This window comes from Lampris incognitus, chromosome 1 (genome assembly GCF_029633865.1).
Source record: "Lampris incognitus isolate fLamInc1 chromosome 1, fLamInc1.hap2, whole genome shotgun sequence".
NCBI lineage: Eukaryota > Metazoa > Chordata > Actinopteri > Lampriformes > Lampridae > Lampris > Lampris incognitus.
The window spans coordinates 151,346,852-151,364,351 of record NC_079211.1 but is presented as its reverse complement, the minus strand read 5'-3'; the positions used below and the strand labels follow the sequence as shown (position 1 = coordinate 151,364,351).

Here is a 17,500-nt window from a genome sequence, read left to right as displayed (position 1 = left end):
TCTGTCTGTTATTGGTGTTCTGTCTGTTATTGGAGTTCTGTCTGTTATTGGTGTTCTGTCTGTTATTGGAGTTCTGTCTGTTATTGGTGTTCTGTCTGTTATTGGAGTTCTGTCTGTTATTGGCGTTCTGTCTGTTATTGGCGTTCTGTCTGTTATTGGAGTTCTGTCTGTTATTGGTGTTCTGTCTGTTATTGGAGTTCTGTCTGTTATTGGTGTTCTGTCTGTTATTGGAGTTCTGTCTGTTATTGGCGTTCTGTCTGTTATTGGAGTTCTGTCTGTTATCAGCGTTCTGTCTGTTATTGGTGTTCTGTCTGTTATTGGAGTTCCGTCTGTTATTGGAGTTCTGTCTGTTATTGGAGTTCTGTCTGTTATTGGCGTTCTGTCTGTTATCGGAGTTCTGTCTGTTATGGCGTTCTGTCTGTTATCGGCGTTCTGTCTGTTATTGGCGTTCCGTCTGTTATTGGAGTTATGTCTGTTATTGGAGTTCTGTCTGTTATTGGTGTTCTGTCTGTTATTGGTGTTCTGTCTGTTATTGGAGTTCTGTCTGTTATTGGTGTTCTGTCTGTTATTGGAGTTCTGTCTGTATTGGAGTTCTGTCTGTTATTGGTGTTCTGTCTGTTATTGGAGTTCTGTCTGTTATTGGTGTTCTGTCTGTTATTGGCGTTCTGTCTGTTATTGGAGTTCTGTCTGTTATTGGTGTTCTGTCTGTTATTGGCGTTCTGTCTGTTATTGGAGTTCTGTCTGTTATTGGAGTTCTGTCTGTTATTGGCGTTCTGTCTGTTATTGGAGTTCTGTCTGTTATTGGTGTTCTGTCTGTTATTGGCGTTCTGTCTGTTATTGGCGTTCTGTCTGTTATTGGCGTTCTGTCTGTTATTGGAGTTCTGTCTGTTATTGGTGTTCTGTCTGTTATTGGCGTTCTGTCTGTTATTGGAGTTCCGTCTGTTATTGGTGTTCTGTCTGTTATTGGAGTTATGTCTGTTATTGGAGTTCTGTCTGTTATTGGTGTTCTGTCTGTTATTGGTGTTCTGTCTGTTATTGGAGTTCTGTCTGTTATTGGTGTTCTGTCTGTTATTGGAGTTCTGTCTGTTATTGGAGTTCTGTCTGTTATTGGTGTTCTGTCTGTTATTGGAGTTCTGTCTGTTATTGGTGTTCTGTCTGTTATTGGCGTTCTGTCTGTTATTGGCGTTCTGTCTGTTATTGGAGTTCTGTCTGTTATTGGTGTTCTGTCTGTTATTGGTGTTCTGTCTGTTATTGGAGTTCTGTCTGTTATTGGCGTTCTGTCTGTTATTGGCGTTCTGTCTGTTATTGGAGTTCCGTCTGTTATTGGAGTTCTGTCTGTTATTGGTGTTCTGTCTGTTATTGGTGTTCTGTCTGTTATTGGAGTTCTGTCTGTTATTGGAGTTCTGTCTGTTATTGGAGTTCTGTCTGTTATTGGTGTTCTGTCTGTTATTGGCGTTCTGTCTGTTATTGGTGTTCTGTCTGTTATTGGAGTTCCGTCTGTTATTGGAGTTCCGTCTGTTATTGGAGTTCTGTCTGTTATTGGAGTTCTGTCTGTTATTGGTGTTCTGTCTGTTATTGGAGTTCTGTCTGTTATTGGAGTTCTGTCTGTTATTGGCGTTCCGTCTGTTATTGGCGTTCTGTCTGTTATGGGCATGAAGGGAATGGGTGAACAGTATGGATAGCGTGTAGCCAGCCTCGCTTCATCAGTTGCAGTTCATCACATCCTGACAGCAGTAGGAGCGGTGCTGAAACCAGCGGTCAGATAAGGGGGGTCATGCGGTCTGGTTTCGGGGCTGGTGGTGCAGCGCTGAGGGTGTGGAGCATCATTTGTCCTTGGACGGCGTTCAGCTGGCGTGGAGGTGCAGCTGGCATGGAGGTTCAGCTGGCGTGGAGGTGCAGCTGGCGTGGAGGTTCAGCTGGCGTGGAGGTGCAGCGGTGCTCCCTGCAGTCCTGCTCCCTGCAGTCCTGCTGACTGGCAGAACTGACTGCTGCCTGGCTGAACTGACTGCTGCCTGGCTGAACTGACTGCTGCCTGGCTGAACTGACTGCTGCCTGGCTGGCTGGAAATTGCACAGGACCGTCAAGCTGCTTGTGAGGGCTTGCAGAGGGTGAAGACGGGTTTGCCAGGAGCCGTTGTGTACGACACAGCTTTTCCCAGCGTGGCGTCGACCCCCAGCTTTGGTTTGATTCGTTACTCTGCACCCCACGTTGCAGTTTGGGGTCAGCGGAGGAACGTGAAAGAGACGAAGTCCATTTTGCCCCATTAGAAGAAGTAGTTGTAGTATTTTTATGCATGCTACCTCGCTTCTGATCTCTTAACATCGCCCCCAAAACTTGATCACATTGCTGGAGACAGCGATGTCGTAGTGGGGGGGGCTACCAGGTTCCAGAAGGGGGGGGGGCTACCAGGTTCCAGAAGGGGGGAGGCTCGCTAAACCTGGAATTAAAAGTTTGTTTTGGTTTGCAAATTTTTATTTCTTACTAATTAGTGTCATGACTTCAGTTAAAACTGGCTCAATACATGGGTTGAGGGACTTAAAGAAAATAGTGGAGGCTCTCTGAGGCCCGTCTCACCCCTGTCTGAGGTCCCTCTCACCCCTCTCTGAGGCCCGTCTCACCCCTCTCTGAGGCCCGTCTCACCCCCTCTCTGAGGCCCGTCTCACCCCTCTCTGAGGCCCGTCTCACCCCTCTCTGAGGTCCCTCTCACCCCTCTCTGAGGCCTGTCTCACCCCTCTCTGAGGTCCCTCTCACCCCTCTCTGAGGCCTGTCTCACCCCTCTCTGAGGCCCCTCTCACCCCTTTCTGAGGTCCCTCTCACCCCTTACAAAAGGTGCAAAATGGTTTAGTCCGGCCCTCAGTGCAGCTCATCTCGTCCTGTCGCGAGTGAGTTTATTGTCTGCTTGTATTTCTGTGTGCCTGTTCTGAGTGTATTTGCCAACCTCCTCTTCCTCACTCTCTCCTCGGCAGCGGTCAGTTTGCTGTGGTCAGAAGATGCCGGAACCGGAGTACGGGCGTGGACTATGCTGCAAAGTTCATCAAGAAGCGGCGGAGCAAGTCAAGCCGGCGGGGGGTGACCCGGGAGGACATCGAGCGCGAGGTGAATATCCTGAAGGAGATCCAGCATCCCAACGTCATCACGCTGCACGACGTCTACGAGAACAAGGCCGACGTCATCCTCATCTTGGAACTGTGAGTAGCTCGCGCTTTTCCAGCCGTCTTGGCTTTGGCCGCTGGGAGTTTGAAGCCACGCCCTCCATAGCTCATAGAGAAATTAGACAACATGTGTTTGCAATGATGGCTAGAACGAAAGTGAAACTCGCTGGCCCATATTCATAAACCTTCGCAGCAGGTCTGATGGCGTGCTAGTGGGTGATAATCCACGTTTTCTTGATTCATAAACGGAAATTCGTGCCTCTTTTTGGGGGGGGGGGGGTTTCCCCTCATTGTACTTGGCCAATTACCCCACTCTTCCGAGCCGTCCCAGTCACTGCTCCACCCCCTCTGCTGATCCGGCGAGGGCTGCAGCCTACCACATGCCTCCTCCCATACATGTGGAGTCACCAGCCGCTTCTTTTCACCTGACAGTGAGGAGTTTCACCAGGGGGCGTAGTGCGTGGGAGGATCTAGCTCCACAAAAAGAGGGAGAAAAGTTGAGCCTTTTAAATTTACATTTTTAGACTTTGGATTTCTACAGGAAAGTAATTGATGGTGTTTGACTGTGTGCCCTCAGAATCCATGTTTTCTGACCGCCCATATTTTGTGTGTGTGTGTGTGTGTGTGTGTGTGTGTGTGTGTGTGTGTGTGGGTTTGAGATGGGGTCTGAAGGTTGAAAGGGTGAGTTGTGAGATGGGGTCTGAAGGTTGAAAGGGTGGGTTGTGAGATGGGGTCTGAAGGTTGAAAGGGTGGGTTGTGAGATGGGGTCTGAAGGTTGAAAGGGTGAGTTGTGAGATGGGGTCTGAAGGTTGAAAGGGTGGGTTGTGAGATGGGGTCTGAAGGTTGAAAGGGAGTCAGTGTTGTGAAATATGTCTCTGATCCGGTGAAAGTGGTGCAGGTTACTGTGTCACGGGTGCACCTGCATGCTGGTCAGACTGGTTTCACTGTGTCACGGGTGCACCTGCATGCTGGTCAGACTGGTTTCACTGTGTCACGGGTGCACCCGCACGCTGGTCAGACTGGTTTCACCAGCCTACACAGAGCTCACACACTTATTTACACTCACGTGTTTAGAAACCTGGCCGCCCGCCACTCTCACACCAGAGCGACGAAGAGAGAGTGACACAAAAAAAGTTTTTGCTTCTCATGCCGCCCACATTACAACAATAGAATGAATGCAGGAGTCGGAGGTGAAGTTCGCTGTCAACATTCCTGAGACCAAACAACAGACGTGTGTGACAGTAGAAGGGTGGTGCAGAAAGGTGGGTGTAGTTATCAGAAAAGGGGAAATGTAGTCAGTTATCTGTAGAGGAGGGGGCCGTTGGTGTGTGTCTGTGTTGTGCCTGCATGCACACACACATGTCACTAGTCGTGCTTCTGTCCAACTTTCCAATGAATTTCAAGCGAATGGTGAATTTCTGCAGAACCGTCCTGCAGAGTCAGTGTGTCCCTTCACATCTGTCCCAGGCACCAAATCCCTGAACGTGCAGTCGGCCTCTGTGTCCTAAAGCACATCAGTATTTTTTTTCTTTTTTGGGATTTTTATCCCCATTTTTCTCCCCAATTGTACTTGGCCAATTATCCAGGGAGGGCTGCAGACTACCACATGTCTCCTCCCATACATGTGGAGTCACCAGCTGCTTCTTTTCACCTAACAGTGAGGAGTTTCACCAGGGGGACGTAGCACGTGGGAGGATCACGCTATTCCCCCAGTTCCCCCTCCCCACCAAACAGGTGCCCCAACTGACCAGAGGAGGCACTAGTGCAGCAACCAGCACACATACCCACATCCGGCTTCCCACCCGCAGACACGGCCAATTTTGTCTGTAAGGACACCTGACCAAGCCAGATCCGAATGGGCGATCCCCAAGTTGGCAGGGAACGGAATAGACCGCCACACTACCCGGACGCCCCAGCACATCAGTATTTTTGACAGAAATATTTTGCACCAAAATCAGTTCAGTTAGAATGGAATCATTGTAATCAATGGATGCACTTCTAGGAGCAAAGTAAATTCTCACAATACCTTCATGTACAGTTCATCTTCGTTCAGAATTTGCCTCGTTGACCAATCGCTGTCGCTGTATATTTGAAAACATTTCACCTATTCATCCCAACCGGAGAAGCCCATCATATGAATCAGCATAACAGCCTTACATCTACTGGGATAGTCCACTGTTTATTACTTCATTTTGATATTGCATGTTATCGGATGGCAGCACGGTGGCACAGTGGTTAGCGCAGTCGCCTCACGGCAAGAAGGTCCTGGGTTCGAGCCCCGGGGTAGTCCAACCTTGTGGGTGGTCCTGGGTCGTCCTCTGTGTGGAGTTTGCATGTTCTCCCCGTGTCTGCATGGGTTTCCTCCGGGGGCTCCGGTTTCCTCCCACAGTCCAAACACATGTAGGTCAGGTGACTCGGCCGTACTAAATTGTCCCTAGGTGTGAATGTGTGTGCGTGTGTGTTGGCCCTATGATGGCCTGGCTGGCTGTCCAGGGTGTCTCCCCCCCCCGCCTACCGCCCAGTGACTGCTGGGATTGGCTCCAGCAGCCCCGTGACCCTGAGAGCAGGATAAGCGGTGTGGATAATGGATGGATGGATGGATGTTATCGGATGGCTGATGTGAGTGCACACAAACACATCATCATGTTAATTAAAATGCCAGACCTAACCCACTGACTCGTACATGGTATAATACCCCCAACCCTGTGAGTTACACAGGCAGTGGGTTTCAGTACAATGAAAACCATGTTTTCCAGTCCTGATTATATTATTTAACAGAGGGTTTGTTGATGTGACATTGCCCAAAATGTTAGAACCACTGTTATGAAAATGTGACTAAAGCCCGTTAAGAAACTCTCCTTCTGTTTGTCAACATGATTAAATCGTTTCAGAAAACCAACCAGCTTCAGGTAATAAATGACATCATCTAATTGATTTGATTGGACAGTCAGTGAATTGTCATCATCAGTCTGTCAGCTGGTCTGTTTTTGAATCATTGCCTAGCACCATCCTGCTAGTTAGCGAGCTAGCTAGCTATCAGTAAAGAGTGGTGTGAACTCAGCCTGCTGAGAATTGTCTGTGTTCTAAAATCATTGTAACAAATCACATGATACTTCTGAAACACAAAAAATTACACTCATTTCTCTCTTTCGTTCATTCATTCATTCTTTCATTCATTCATTCATTCATCATTCATTCATTCATCTTCAGCCGCTTCTCCGGGGTCGTGTCGTGGTGGCAGCAAGCTAAGTAGGGCACTCCAGACGTCCCTCTCCCCAGCAGCACCCTCCAGCTCCTCCTGGGGGATCCCAAGGCATTCCCAGGCCAGACTGGACATGTAGTCCCTCCAGCAAGTTCTGGGTCTACCCCGGGGTTTCCTCCCAGTTGGACGTGCCCGGTAAACCTCCAAAGGAAGGTGTCCAGGAGGCATCCTTAAGCAGATGCCCGAACCACCTCAACTGGCTCCTTTTGATGCAAAGGAGCAGCGGCTCTACTCCGAGCTCCCTCCGGATGTCCGAGCTCCTCACCCTATCTCTAAGGCTGAGCCCAGACACTCTACGGAGGAAACTCATTACAGCCGCTTGTATCCGTGATCTCACCCTTTCGGTCACTACCCAAAGCTCATGACCATAGGTGAGGGTTGGAACCAAGACTGACTGGTACATTGAGAGCTTTGCCTTCCAGCTCAGCTCCCTCTTCACCACAACGGTCTGGTACAACGTCCGCATTACTGCTGATGCTGCACCAATCCGCTTGTCAATCTCCCGCTCCATCCTACCCTCACTCGTGAACAAGACCCCGAGATACTTCAACTCCTTCACTTGAGGCAACAACTCATCCCCAACCCGGAGGGAAAAAACCACCATTTTCCGGTAGAGAACCATGGCCTCAGACTTGGAGGTGCTGACTCTCATCCCGACCATTTCACACTCAGCTGCAAACTGCCCCAGAAAAAATGACACTTCTAATGATAATATTACACAATAAAACCTCACTGACCGAATTCAAATCATTCAAATCATTGGAAGAGATGTTTAGTTCCAGCAGTGTTGATGTCATGTTGTCAGTTCAAGTTTACTAGATGTCACATCCATTCTATCAACCATTAGAATTGACTTTCAAATGGTTGTGAATTAAAAGGGTGGGTCATGTTTCATTTACACAATAGTTGCTATTTGTGGCTACCCAGTGGGTGGACCATGAGTCAGTGGTCATACCAAAGCAAATAGTGTTGAATGGCTCCAGCCCACAACCATCAACAGAACAGTACCGAGTGGTGTGTTGACCTGCTACAAGTGCCCGGGACTCCTTTTGTGGTGAGGAGGCTGATGGTCCTTTGCCAAGGTTAGATAGCAGCAGGCTAACAGCATAGCCTCTCTGTGGTGACTTTGTGATATCACATCACCTCCTCCTGCTGAACAGTGAGCAGCGCCCTTTGACCAGAAACCATGTGGACTGGACCAAACTGAGAGAGAGAGAGAGAGTTTGAATTTTTGAATTTAACAACAGCTCTTTAACAAGAAACAATGAATAATGACATCATCAGACATAGTCCATCCATCCATCCATCCATCCATTATCCGAACTGCTTCTCCTGCTGTCAGGGTCGCAGGGATGCTGGAGCCTATCCCAGCAGTCATTGGGCGGCAGGCAGGGAGACACCCTGGACAGGCCGCCAGGTCATCACAGGGCCCACACACACACACACACACACACACACACACACACACACACACACACACACACATTCATACTAAGGGGACAATTTAGTACAGTTGAGTCACCTGACCTACATGTCTTTGGACTGTGGGAGGAAACCGGAGCCCCCGGAGGAAACCCACACAGACACGGGGAGAACATGCAAACTCCACACAGGACGACCTGGGACGACCCCCAAGGTTGGACTACCCCGAAGCTCGAACCCAGGACCTTCTTGCTGTGAGGTGACTGCGCTAACCACTGCACCACCATGCTAGTATCAGAAATAGTCGCTACTTTAACTTAACATGCGCAAAAAGAGTTCAACTTCCATCACTGAACCAAGATCGATTGAGAGCGAGCGAGGAGAGAGAGAGAGAGAGAGAGAGAGAGAGAGAGAGAGAGAGAGGTTGCAGACGTGCCATGAAGGGAAACCTTCTCTTCACTTCTGCAGATGACGGCATCCATTTAAAGCCTCTTAGCTGGTAAAACAAAGAGAAAGACATTGGGAGGATGGAGGAGGTATCCCAGCTGTGCAGCAGGCCTGCGGCTTCTTCCCAAGAGGAGAAGAAGCGCATGCATGCATGCGTGAATATGTGTAGTACTGGAGGATAGGATAAGCATGGCTGTAATTACAGTCTTTTCACACTGCCCCTTTTTTTTTCATCTCTGTCTCCTCCCTGCTGCCTTTCTCATAATGCTGCTGGGACCATGGTTAGTCTTCCCTGTCTATTACACACACTCTCTCTCTCGCTCTCTCTCTCTCTCTCTCTCTCTCTCTCTCTCTCTCTCTCTCTCTCTCTCTCTCTCTCTCTTCATTTTATCTGCTTCATCATTCAGACACCCTCATCACAGGAGGTTAGGCAATCAGCAGACTTGCGGTCTAATGGCAGGACCAAAGAACCGTGTCCACAGTTTGATTTAATGAGCTGTAGTCTTGGTGAGGAGGACCGACCTCCACAAGTTTACATGAGCTAAACTGGGAGGACCGACCTGCACAAGTTCACATGAGCTGAACTGGGAGCACGACCTGCACAAGTTCACATGAGCTGAACTGGGAGCACCGACCTGCACAAGTTCACATGAGCTAAACTGGGAGGACCGACCTCCACAAGTTCACATGAGCTGAACTGGGCTCAACTTCTTGTTGAGGTTGCATCCAAAAAGAAAATATGCCGGGATGAACAGTTTTCGTGATGTTGAATTGGGGGGGTATGAATTCCCGATACAAAACATGCAGGAGTCGTGTAATGTCAGGAAATGAAAAGGACAGGACTTCCAGGATTTTCTACCTGGGCTGGGAATCACCAGGTGCCTCCCCATTCAATATGACAGGGATGTTTTACTGCCGCCTCAATGCAGGTTGAGATTTTTTCAAATGGCACAATATTATTAATGTTGTGACGTAATGTTAAGATCTTTTTCCCCCCTTTTTCTCCCCAACTGTACCCGGCCAAACACCCCACTCTCCCGAGCCGTCCCGGTCTCTGCTCCGCCCCCTCTGCTGATCCGGGGAGGGCTGCAGACTACCACATGTCTCCTCCCATACATGTGGAGTCACCAGCCGTTTCTTTTCACCTGACAGTGAGGAGTTTCACCAGGGGGACGTAGCGCGTGGGAGGATCACGCTATTCCCCCCAGTTCCCCCTCCACCCCGACCAGGTGCCCCGACCGACCAGAGGAGGCGCTAGTGCAGCGACCAGGACACATACCCACATCCGGCTTCCCACCCGCAGACATGGCCAATTGTGTCTGTAGGGACGCCCCGACCAAGCCAGAGGTAACACGGGGATTCGAACCGGCGATCCCCGTGTTGTTAGACAGTGGAATACACCACTATGCTCCATCCCTCTTATCTACAGTAAAATATGAACAAAGAAAAAGGGCAACAAAACGTGTTTATTTGAAGCCCATGTGTTAGGAAAGCTGAGTGAACTGTGCAGAGGTGTAGAAATGATGACATCAGACCTCTCACAGCTTCTCTGCATCCTCCTTCAACGTCGTGATTCAGGAGAACAGCTGCAGGATTCAAATCGCCACAGTTTAGCATCCGTACATCCTCTCGCCTGCTCTTCATATTGTTCCTGTTTATATTTTTCCCGGTAAAAGTCATTGATCCAGGGGGGCGGCGGGGTGGCGTAGCGGTCTATTCCGTAGCCTACCAACACGACGATCGCCGGTTTGAATCCCCGTGTACCTGCGGCTTGGTCCGGCATGCCTACAAGACACAGTTGGCCGTGTCTGTGGGCGGGAAGCCGGATGTGGGTATGTGTCCTGGTCGCTGCACTAGCGCCTCCTCTGGTTGGTCGGGGCACCTGGTCAGGGAACTGGAGGGAATAGCGTGATCCTCCCACGTGCTACGTCCCCCTGGTGAAACTCCTCACTGTCAGGTGAAAAGAAGCGGCTGGTGACTCCACATGTATGGGAGGAGGCATGAGGTAGTCTGCAGCCCTCCCCGGAGCGGCAGAGGGGTGGAGCAGAGACCGGGGATGGCTCGGGAGAGTGGGGTGATTTGCCGGACACAATTGGGGAGAAAAGGGTAAAAATTTAAAGGAGGGGGGGGGGGTAAAAATCCATCCATCATCCAAACCGCTTATCCTGCTGTCAGGGTGGCGGGGGTGCGGGAGCCTATCCCAGCAGTCGTGGGGCGCGGGCGGGGAGAGACACCCTGGACAGGCCCTGTAGGCGTTGAAACATTACCCACTTTTAGTTCTTCCTGCTTCAGCGTACACGTTTGGCAGTTGGCGTCGTTCCCGTCGGCCCCGCGGAGGTATTAAGAGTTAGCTCAGCTCTAAACAGATATTAGCGATGCTGAGATGCAGGGGTAACGATTCAACACACCGCAGATAAGTTTGTTCTGAACGTGGGTTAGAAACCATCTTGGGCGCTTGGATCTGTAAGAGTGTAATCCGTCAGGGTGGTTAGATTACATTTAGCTCAGATCCGTTAAACTGGGATTTGTTGCTAACTGTGATCCGATCAAAGATTCAGATCTTTTAATTCCCCCCCCCCCTCTCTCTCTCTCTCTCAATGTCTCTCTCTCTCTCTCTCTTCTCGTCTGTCTCTCTCCATGTCTCTCTCTCTCTCAATGTCTCTCTCTCTCTCTCTCTCTCTCTCTCTCTCTCTCTCTCTCTCTCTCTCTCTCTCTCTCAATGTCTCTCTCTCTTCTCTCTCTCTCTCTCTCTCTCTCTCTCTCTCTCTCTCTCTCTGTCGCTCTCTTTCCTCAGTGTGGCCGGCGGCGAGCTGTTTGACTTCCTGGCAGAGAAGGAGTCTCTAACGGAGGAGGAGGCCACCCAGTTCCTCAAGCAGATCCTGGACGGCGTCTTCTACCTGCACTCCAAACAAATCGCCCACTTCGACCTCAAGGTACAGAGGCAGCAGAAAGTGAAGCCGCGTGTGTGAACCTGTCCTACCACCTTCACATCCACAGTAGATTTGAACAGACTGGATGAAACCTTAATGAACTTTGCAGGGGGCGCCCCCCCCAACGGTGTGGTATGAAATCCAAGCCATTCCTCAGTGGGAATTCTTTACGATGTGTGGTTCCACTTTTGGCCTATTTGGATTTTCTCCGGTTTAAGAGAGCGGACAGTATACTGCCTTTTGCATTGTTGCCGTTTGAAATGAGATTTGATTTTAAGCCGGAGAGTCTGAATGCTGTTGGATGCTGGTTTCAGTCCTTGGCATTAATGGTCCAGAGTCAGGCTGGCCATCATACCACCTCAGGAAAAGAAATGTATTTTTGGCTGCCTGCACCGAACGGTTCTGCGTTTACATCTTAGTCAATTTCATTGATCGCTTGCTGCTCACTTAGTGGCGCTCTTGTCTCCTTTGTGGACGATCCATTCTGACTAACTGGCATTTTGCAAAGTGGCCTCCTCAAATCATAAGTCTGAGTTCAGAGCCTGGAGCCCCCAGACCTACTTAAACAATTAGTGCTGCACCTAACCAGCCACAGCTGATCAATGCCAGAGCTCTCACCGGACCACCCACGTACCTCCGCCTTGGAAAGTAGCTTATTCGTTATGTGCTGTCTAGCGAGGGTCCAGGATGAGGTGCAATCTGTTCAGCGGTTTCATGCTTTCACTACGGAGGGTTTAACAAGAGGTTGGGAGAAGAGATTAAAGGAAAAATCCGGTGTTTTTTAACCCCGTTTCCCTACTGAGTCAAACCGAGCGATGGGTAGCACAGTCTTTTAAATTGAGTCGGTACTGATGAAGCTAGCTACACTCACCGATGCACACCGGGATGCAGTGTAATCCCTCGCCACATAACAGCCACTACAAGAGCTGGGGATTTTTTTTGGATCCCCCCCCTTTTTCTACCCAGTTGTATCCGGCCAATTACCCCACTCTTCCGAGCCGTCCCGGTCTCTGCTCCACCCCCTCTGCTGGTCCGGGGAGGGCTGCAGACTACCACATGTCTCCTCCCATACATGTGGAGTCACCAGCCGCTTCTTTTCACCTGACAGTGAGGAGTTTCACCAGGGGGACGTAGCGCGTGGGAGGATCACGCTACTTCCCCCAGCTCCCCCTCCCCCGTGAACAGGTGCACCGGCCAGAGGAGGCGCTAGTGCAGCGACCAGGACACATACCCACATCCGGCTCCCCACCCACAGACACGGCCAATTGTGTCTGTAGGGACGCTCAACCAAGCCGGATGTAACACGGGGATTCGAACTGGGGATCCCTATGTTGCTAGGCAACAGAATAGACCACTATGCCACCTGGACACCCTAAAAGAGCTCTTTTTTTGATAATAACAGAATCATGAGGTTCAGTCATTGACCCGTTTCCAAATCAGAGCAGAAGTTTTACTCTGTAATCCCACCAGGAACTTTTTGCAGGAAGAAGTGTGAAAAAGCACAAAAAAAGTAAAAAAGGTGTGTCACTGTCCTGCCTGCCTGACTGCCTGCCTGACTGCCTGCCTGACTGCCTGACTGCCTGCCTGACTGACTGCCTGACTGCCTGACTGCCTGACTGCCTGACTGCCTGACTGCCTGACTGCTCTTGGGTTGTGTGTTCATACTGTGTCTTCAGACACGTCTCATAACACTCCAGGTCTGTGTAGTAAAAAAGCTCCTAGTGGACGTTATGTGGTGAATGGTTGCGTTGCAGCTTGATGCTCGCTTGCTCAACACTAGATCAATGTAAAAGATTCTGGTCTATTCTGTTGCCTACCAGTTCGAATCCCCGTGTTCCCTCCGGCTTGGGTGGGCGTCCCTACAGACACAATTGGCCGTGTCTGCGGGTGAGAAGCCGGATGTGGGTATGTGTCCTGGTCGCTGCACTAGCGCCTCCTCTGGTCGGTCGGGGCACCTGTTCAGGGGGGAGGGGGAACTGGGGGGAATACCGTGATCCTCCCGCGTGCTACGTCCCCCTGGTGAAAAGAAGCAGCTGGTGACTCCACACGTATGGGAGGAGGCATGTGGTAGTCTGCAGCCCTCCCCGGATCAGCAGAGGGGGTGGAGCAGAGACAGGGACGGCTCAGAAGAGTGGGGTAATTGGCCGGATACAATTGAGGAGAAAAAAAGGAGGAAAACTCAAAAAAACAAAAAAAGATTCTGCTGCTCATCGCTCAGTTTGACTACTAAACAGGGGAGGGTTCCAATCTAGCGGAGCTTTGCTGTGAAGAGATGTGCGTCCTGGCTCCCGGCCTGGGCGAGCTCTGGCCCATGTTGAAGCCTGCTGAAGCACTAAGCCACTGTGTGTGTCTGAGTAGGAGTGTGTTTCATTTTACCACCAGCTCACGCTGGGTTTGTTGTTTTTGTCCTCATAAGAAACTGGTTTTGGTTCCCTCTCAGACCAAAGCCCCGTGCGGAGCGTAGGGTCAGTGAAACTTGTCGTGGTGTTTGGTGGTGAGGAAAGGTGGCCTGGTGTTTTGTGTGTTTGCTTTCTGTGCATCGTTGCCGCCCTTCTTCCGTCGTGCCACTTCCTAGAGAGGGTTTACCCCTGCTTTGCATGGCATTTCCATGGCTGATGGGCCTCTTGTTCTGCCAGCCAGTTTCATCATAGTGCCCATCATCGCTCTGTTGTCTACCCACATTTGTGTTGCAGTCAGGTTTTCACATTTGTGTTGCAGGATTTTACATTTGTGTTGCAGGATTTTACATTTGTGTTGCAGGATTTTACATTTGTGTTGCAGGATTTTACATTTGTGTTGCAGGATTTTACATTTGTCACATGCTAAAGGGGAAAGAGTTCCACGTTTCACCTTCCATTTTGTTCCTAAGTAGATTCTGGTTTGTGTTTGTCTGTGTAATCATACAGCTAGCAGCATGCTCAGCTATGTACACATAGATTTCCCTCTATCACGCTATCCACTTCCGGTGTGGGGAGATGGCGGCGTGAATTCACACTTGTGGCGGCCTCACGCAGTACCGTCCATGCGGTGTCTTTGTCCACGTCTGTGTGTGAGTCTTGTCTTCGTTTGGTGGCTGGGAGAGCCGGCGCTGGATCGGCTGGGAGAGCGGGGCGGGCTAAGCCAACTGCTAGCCCATGCAGACCGGCAGTTCCGACAACACCGTGGGCGGTCTGGCAGCGGCCTCATCTGGCGCTGACTGTGGGGTTTTTGATGTGGTCCTATTCATCCTGTTCGTCCATAGGCAACCTATTTACACAATGTTAATTAATATCAAATAAACGACGTGTCACATTCTGCAGCTGTTGTGTTTCACCTGCTGAAGGAAACAAGTTGTGTTTTTATTATTATACACATTATTATACACGTTATTATACACATTATTATGCACGTTATTATACATGTTATTATACACATTATTATACACATTATTTTACACATACACATTATTGTACACATTATTATACATGTATTCATATACATTATACACATTATTATACACGTTATTATACATGTTATCACACACATTATACACATTATAAACGTTATTATACACGTTATTATACATGTTATCATACACATTATACACATTATAAACGTTATTATACACGTTATTATACATGTTATTACACACACATTATTGTACACATTACTATACATGTTATTATATACATTATACACATTATACATGTTATTATACACATTGTTGTACACCTTATTATGCATGTTATTATATACATTATATACATTATTACACACGTTATTATACACATTATTGTACACCTTATTATACATGTTGTTATATACATTATTACACACGTTATTATACACATTTTGTACACTTTATTATACATGTTATTATATACATTATACACATTATTATACACATTATTATACACATTTTATACATGTTATCATACACATTATACACATTATTATACACGTTATTGTACATGTGATCAGGCTGAGTTTCACGTCCCGAACTAAAGTTCAAGTTCATCCTTAAGTTGAAAGCTGTTTTTCAATCTCTCTCTCTCTCTTTTGCTCCCCCCCCCCCCCGCTCCCTCTCTTGCTCTCTCTCTTTGGATCTTGCTCTCGCTCGCTGGCTCTCGCTCTCTCTCTCCCTCCCTCGCTATCTCCTGCTCTCTCCCTTGGCTCTTGCTCTCTGTCGCTCACTCTCTGTCGCTCCCTCTCTCATTCACTCTTGCTCTCTCTCACTCGCTGGCTCTCGTTCTCTCTCTCTCTCTCTCTCTCTCCCTCTCTATCTCTTGTTCTATCTCTTTTGCGCTTGACCTCTCTTGCTCTCTCTCTCTCCCTCTCCTTCCCTCCCTCCCCCTCAGCCCGAGAACATCATGCTGCTGAACCGAACAGTGCCTCATCCACGCATCAAGCTCATCGACTTTGGTCTGGCACACAAGATTGATTTCGGCAATGATTTCAAAAACATTTTTGGAACTCCAGAATTTGTAGGTCAGTGTTGTCCCTGGGCACAGGAATGTTTTTGTGTGTACTTGTTTGTCCCTGGGCACAGGAATGTTTTTGTGTGTACTTGTTTGTCCCTGGGCACAGGAATGTTTTTGTGTGTACTTGTTTGCCAAGTGTGTGTGTTTTAGTCGTGGTCTGGCCTGTGTTCGTATCCTCACCTCTCTTTACCCGATCACCGTCTAGTCTTGACAGTTTTGCTCAACCTTTCGTGTTCACGGGAGCGTCTGTAGATATTCTAACTGCACAGCCAGAAGCATGAAGTCTGCCCTGCACACACAGCTGTGTTCAGCTGCATGAAGACACATACTGAGCCGCTCAGATACAGAAGCGCACAAACTTGTTTGCATGTACACACTGTTGGTGCACAGAATTTTTGTCTGTTTTTACATGCACACAGACACACACACACACACACACACACACACACACACATACATACATACATACAGTACCACCCTGTTTTTCCTGGCATGCCCCCTCGGGGTGTGTATTGTGTGGGCAGCTGCCAACTGTGCCACTGGGACTCTGTGAGACCGAGCTGATAATAGACTGGTGATTATCAGTGAACTGGCTCCCATGCCAACACACACATATACACACACACACACACACACACACACACACACGCAGTCTACTGACCCTACCCGGTCTCCCTTTGTCTGTCTGCTCCCCTGCCAGGCGGCGCCCACCAGCTCTGCCAAGCTCATTCGTCCCCGTTCCCCAAAACCAGTGTGGCTGTGCCCAGTTTACCAGCAGGCGCTGGATGAGAGCGGTCTAAATAAAGATCATTCACTGGACAGGGGTCTAGGGTCAAATTTGGGCAGTTGATGCTGGAGAGCAGGACCCAAACACTGATCAAAGGACGGGTCACCACAGACATTATTTCACAGACTGGAATCTGTCGAGTCCACGGGGCCAGAAGGTCATTCTAAGTCTTGCAGGGGGATTATGTTGCTTGGTCTTGTTTGTTTATTTTTTTGCTGAGGTTTTGCTGTTAAGGCTTATGAAGCACAGCGAGGAGATATCACCTCTCTAGTGTGTCTCCTCGCTTTACTTCAAGTTCACAATAAGGTTAACGACTGACCCGACAAGGTCGTTCAAACAACCACACGTGACTGGAAATTAATCACCTGCCCCACAGCATTGATGGGTTTACTTTATTTATTTACACCACCACCACCCCCATTTTTTTCACCCCAATTGCATTTGTCCAATTGCCCCACTCTTCTGAGCCGTCCCGGTCTCTGCTCCACCCCCTCTGCTGATCCGGGGAGGGCTGCAGACTACCACATGCCTCCTCCCATACATGTGGAGTCACCAGCCGCTTCTTCTCACCTGACAGTGAGGAGTTTCACCAGGGGCACGTGGGAGGATCACGCTATTCATCCCAGTTCCCCCTCCCCCCCGAACAGGCGCCCTGACCGACCGACCAGAGGAGGCGCTAGTGTGGCAGCCAGAACGCATACCCATCCTTGTGTTGGTAGACAACGGAATAGACCGCCACGCCACCTGGACGCCTAGTTTATTTATTTGAGCATATGAAATTATAGTTGGCAGCACGTTGGCACAGTGGTTAGCATGGCCGCCTCACAGCAAGAAGGTCCTGGGTTCGAGCCCCGGGGTGGTCCAACCTTGGGGGTCGTCCTCTGTGTGGAGTTTACATCTTCTCCCCGTGTCTGCGTGGGTTTCCTCCGGGTGCTCCGGTTTCCTCCCACAGTCCAAAGACATGGAGGTCAGGTGGATCGGCTGTACTACATTGTCCCTAGGTTTGAATGTGTGTGCGTGTGTGTGTGTGTGTGTGTGTG

General features: G+C 49.3%; 1 protein-coding gene across 1 annotated transcript in view; it reads left to right on the top strand.

Annotated features, from left to right (window-relative positions):
• The window catches only part of dapk1 (death-associated protein kinase 1), a 184,543-nt gene that overhangs the window by 48,764 nt on the left and 118,279 nt on the right, over nt 1–17,500 (top strand). The window contains exons 3-5 of the mRNA XM_056297804.1: nt 2,967–3,188; nt 11,078–11,216; nt 15,551–15,680. Of these exons, the coding sequence (XP_056153779.1) occupies nt 2,967–3,188; nt 11,078–11,216; nt 15,551–15,680 (491 nt within the window). The remainder of the gene's footprint in view (nt 1–2,966; nt 3,189–11,077; nt 11,217–15,550; nt 15,681–17,500) is intronic.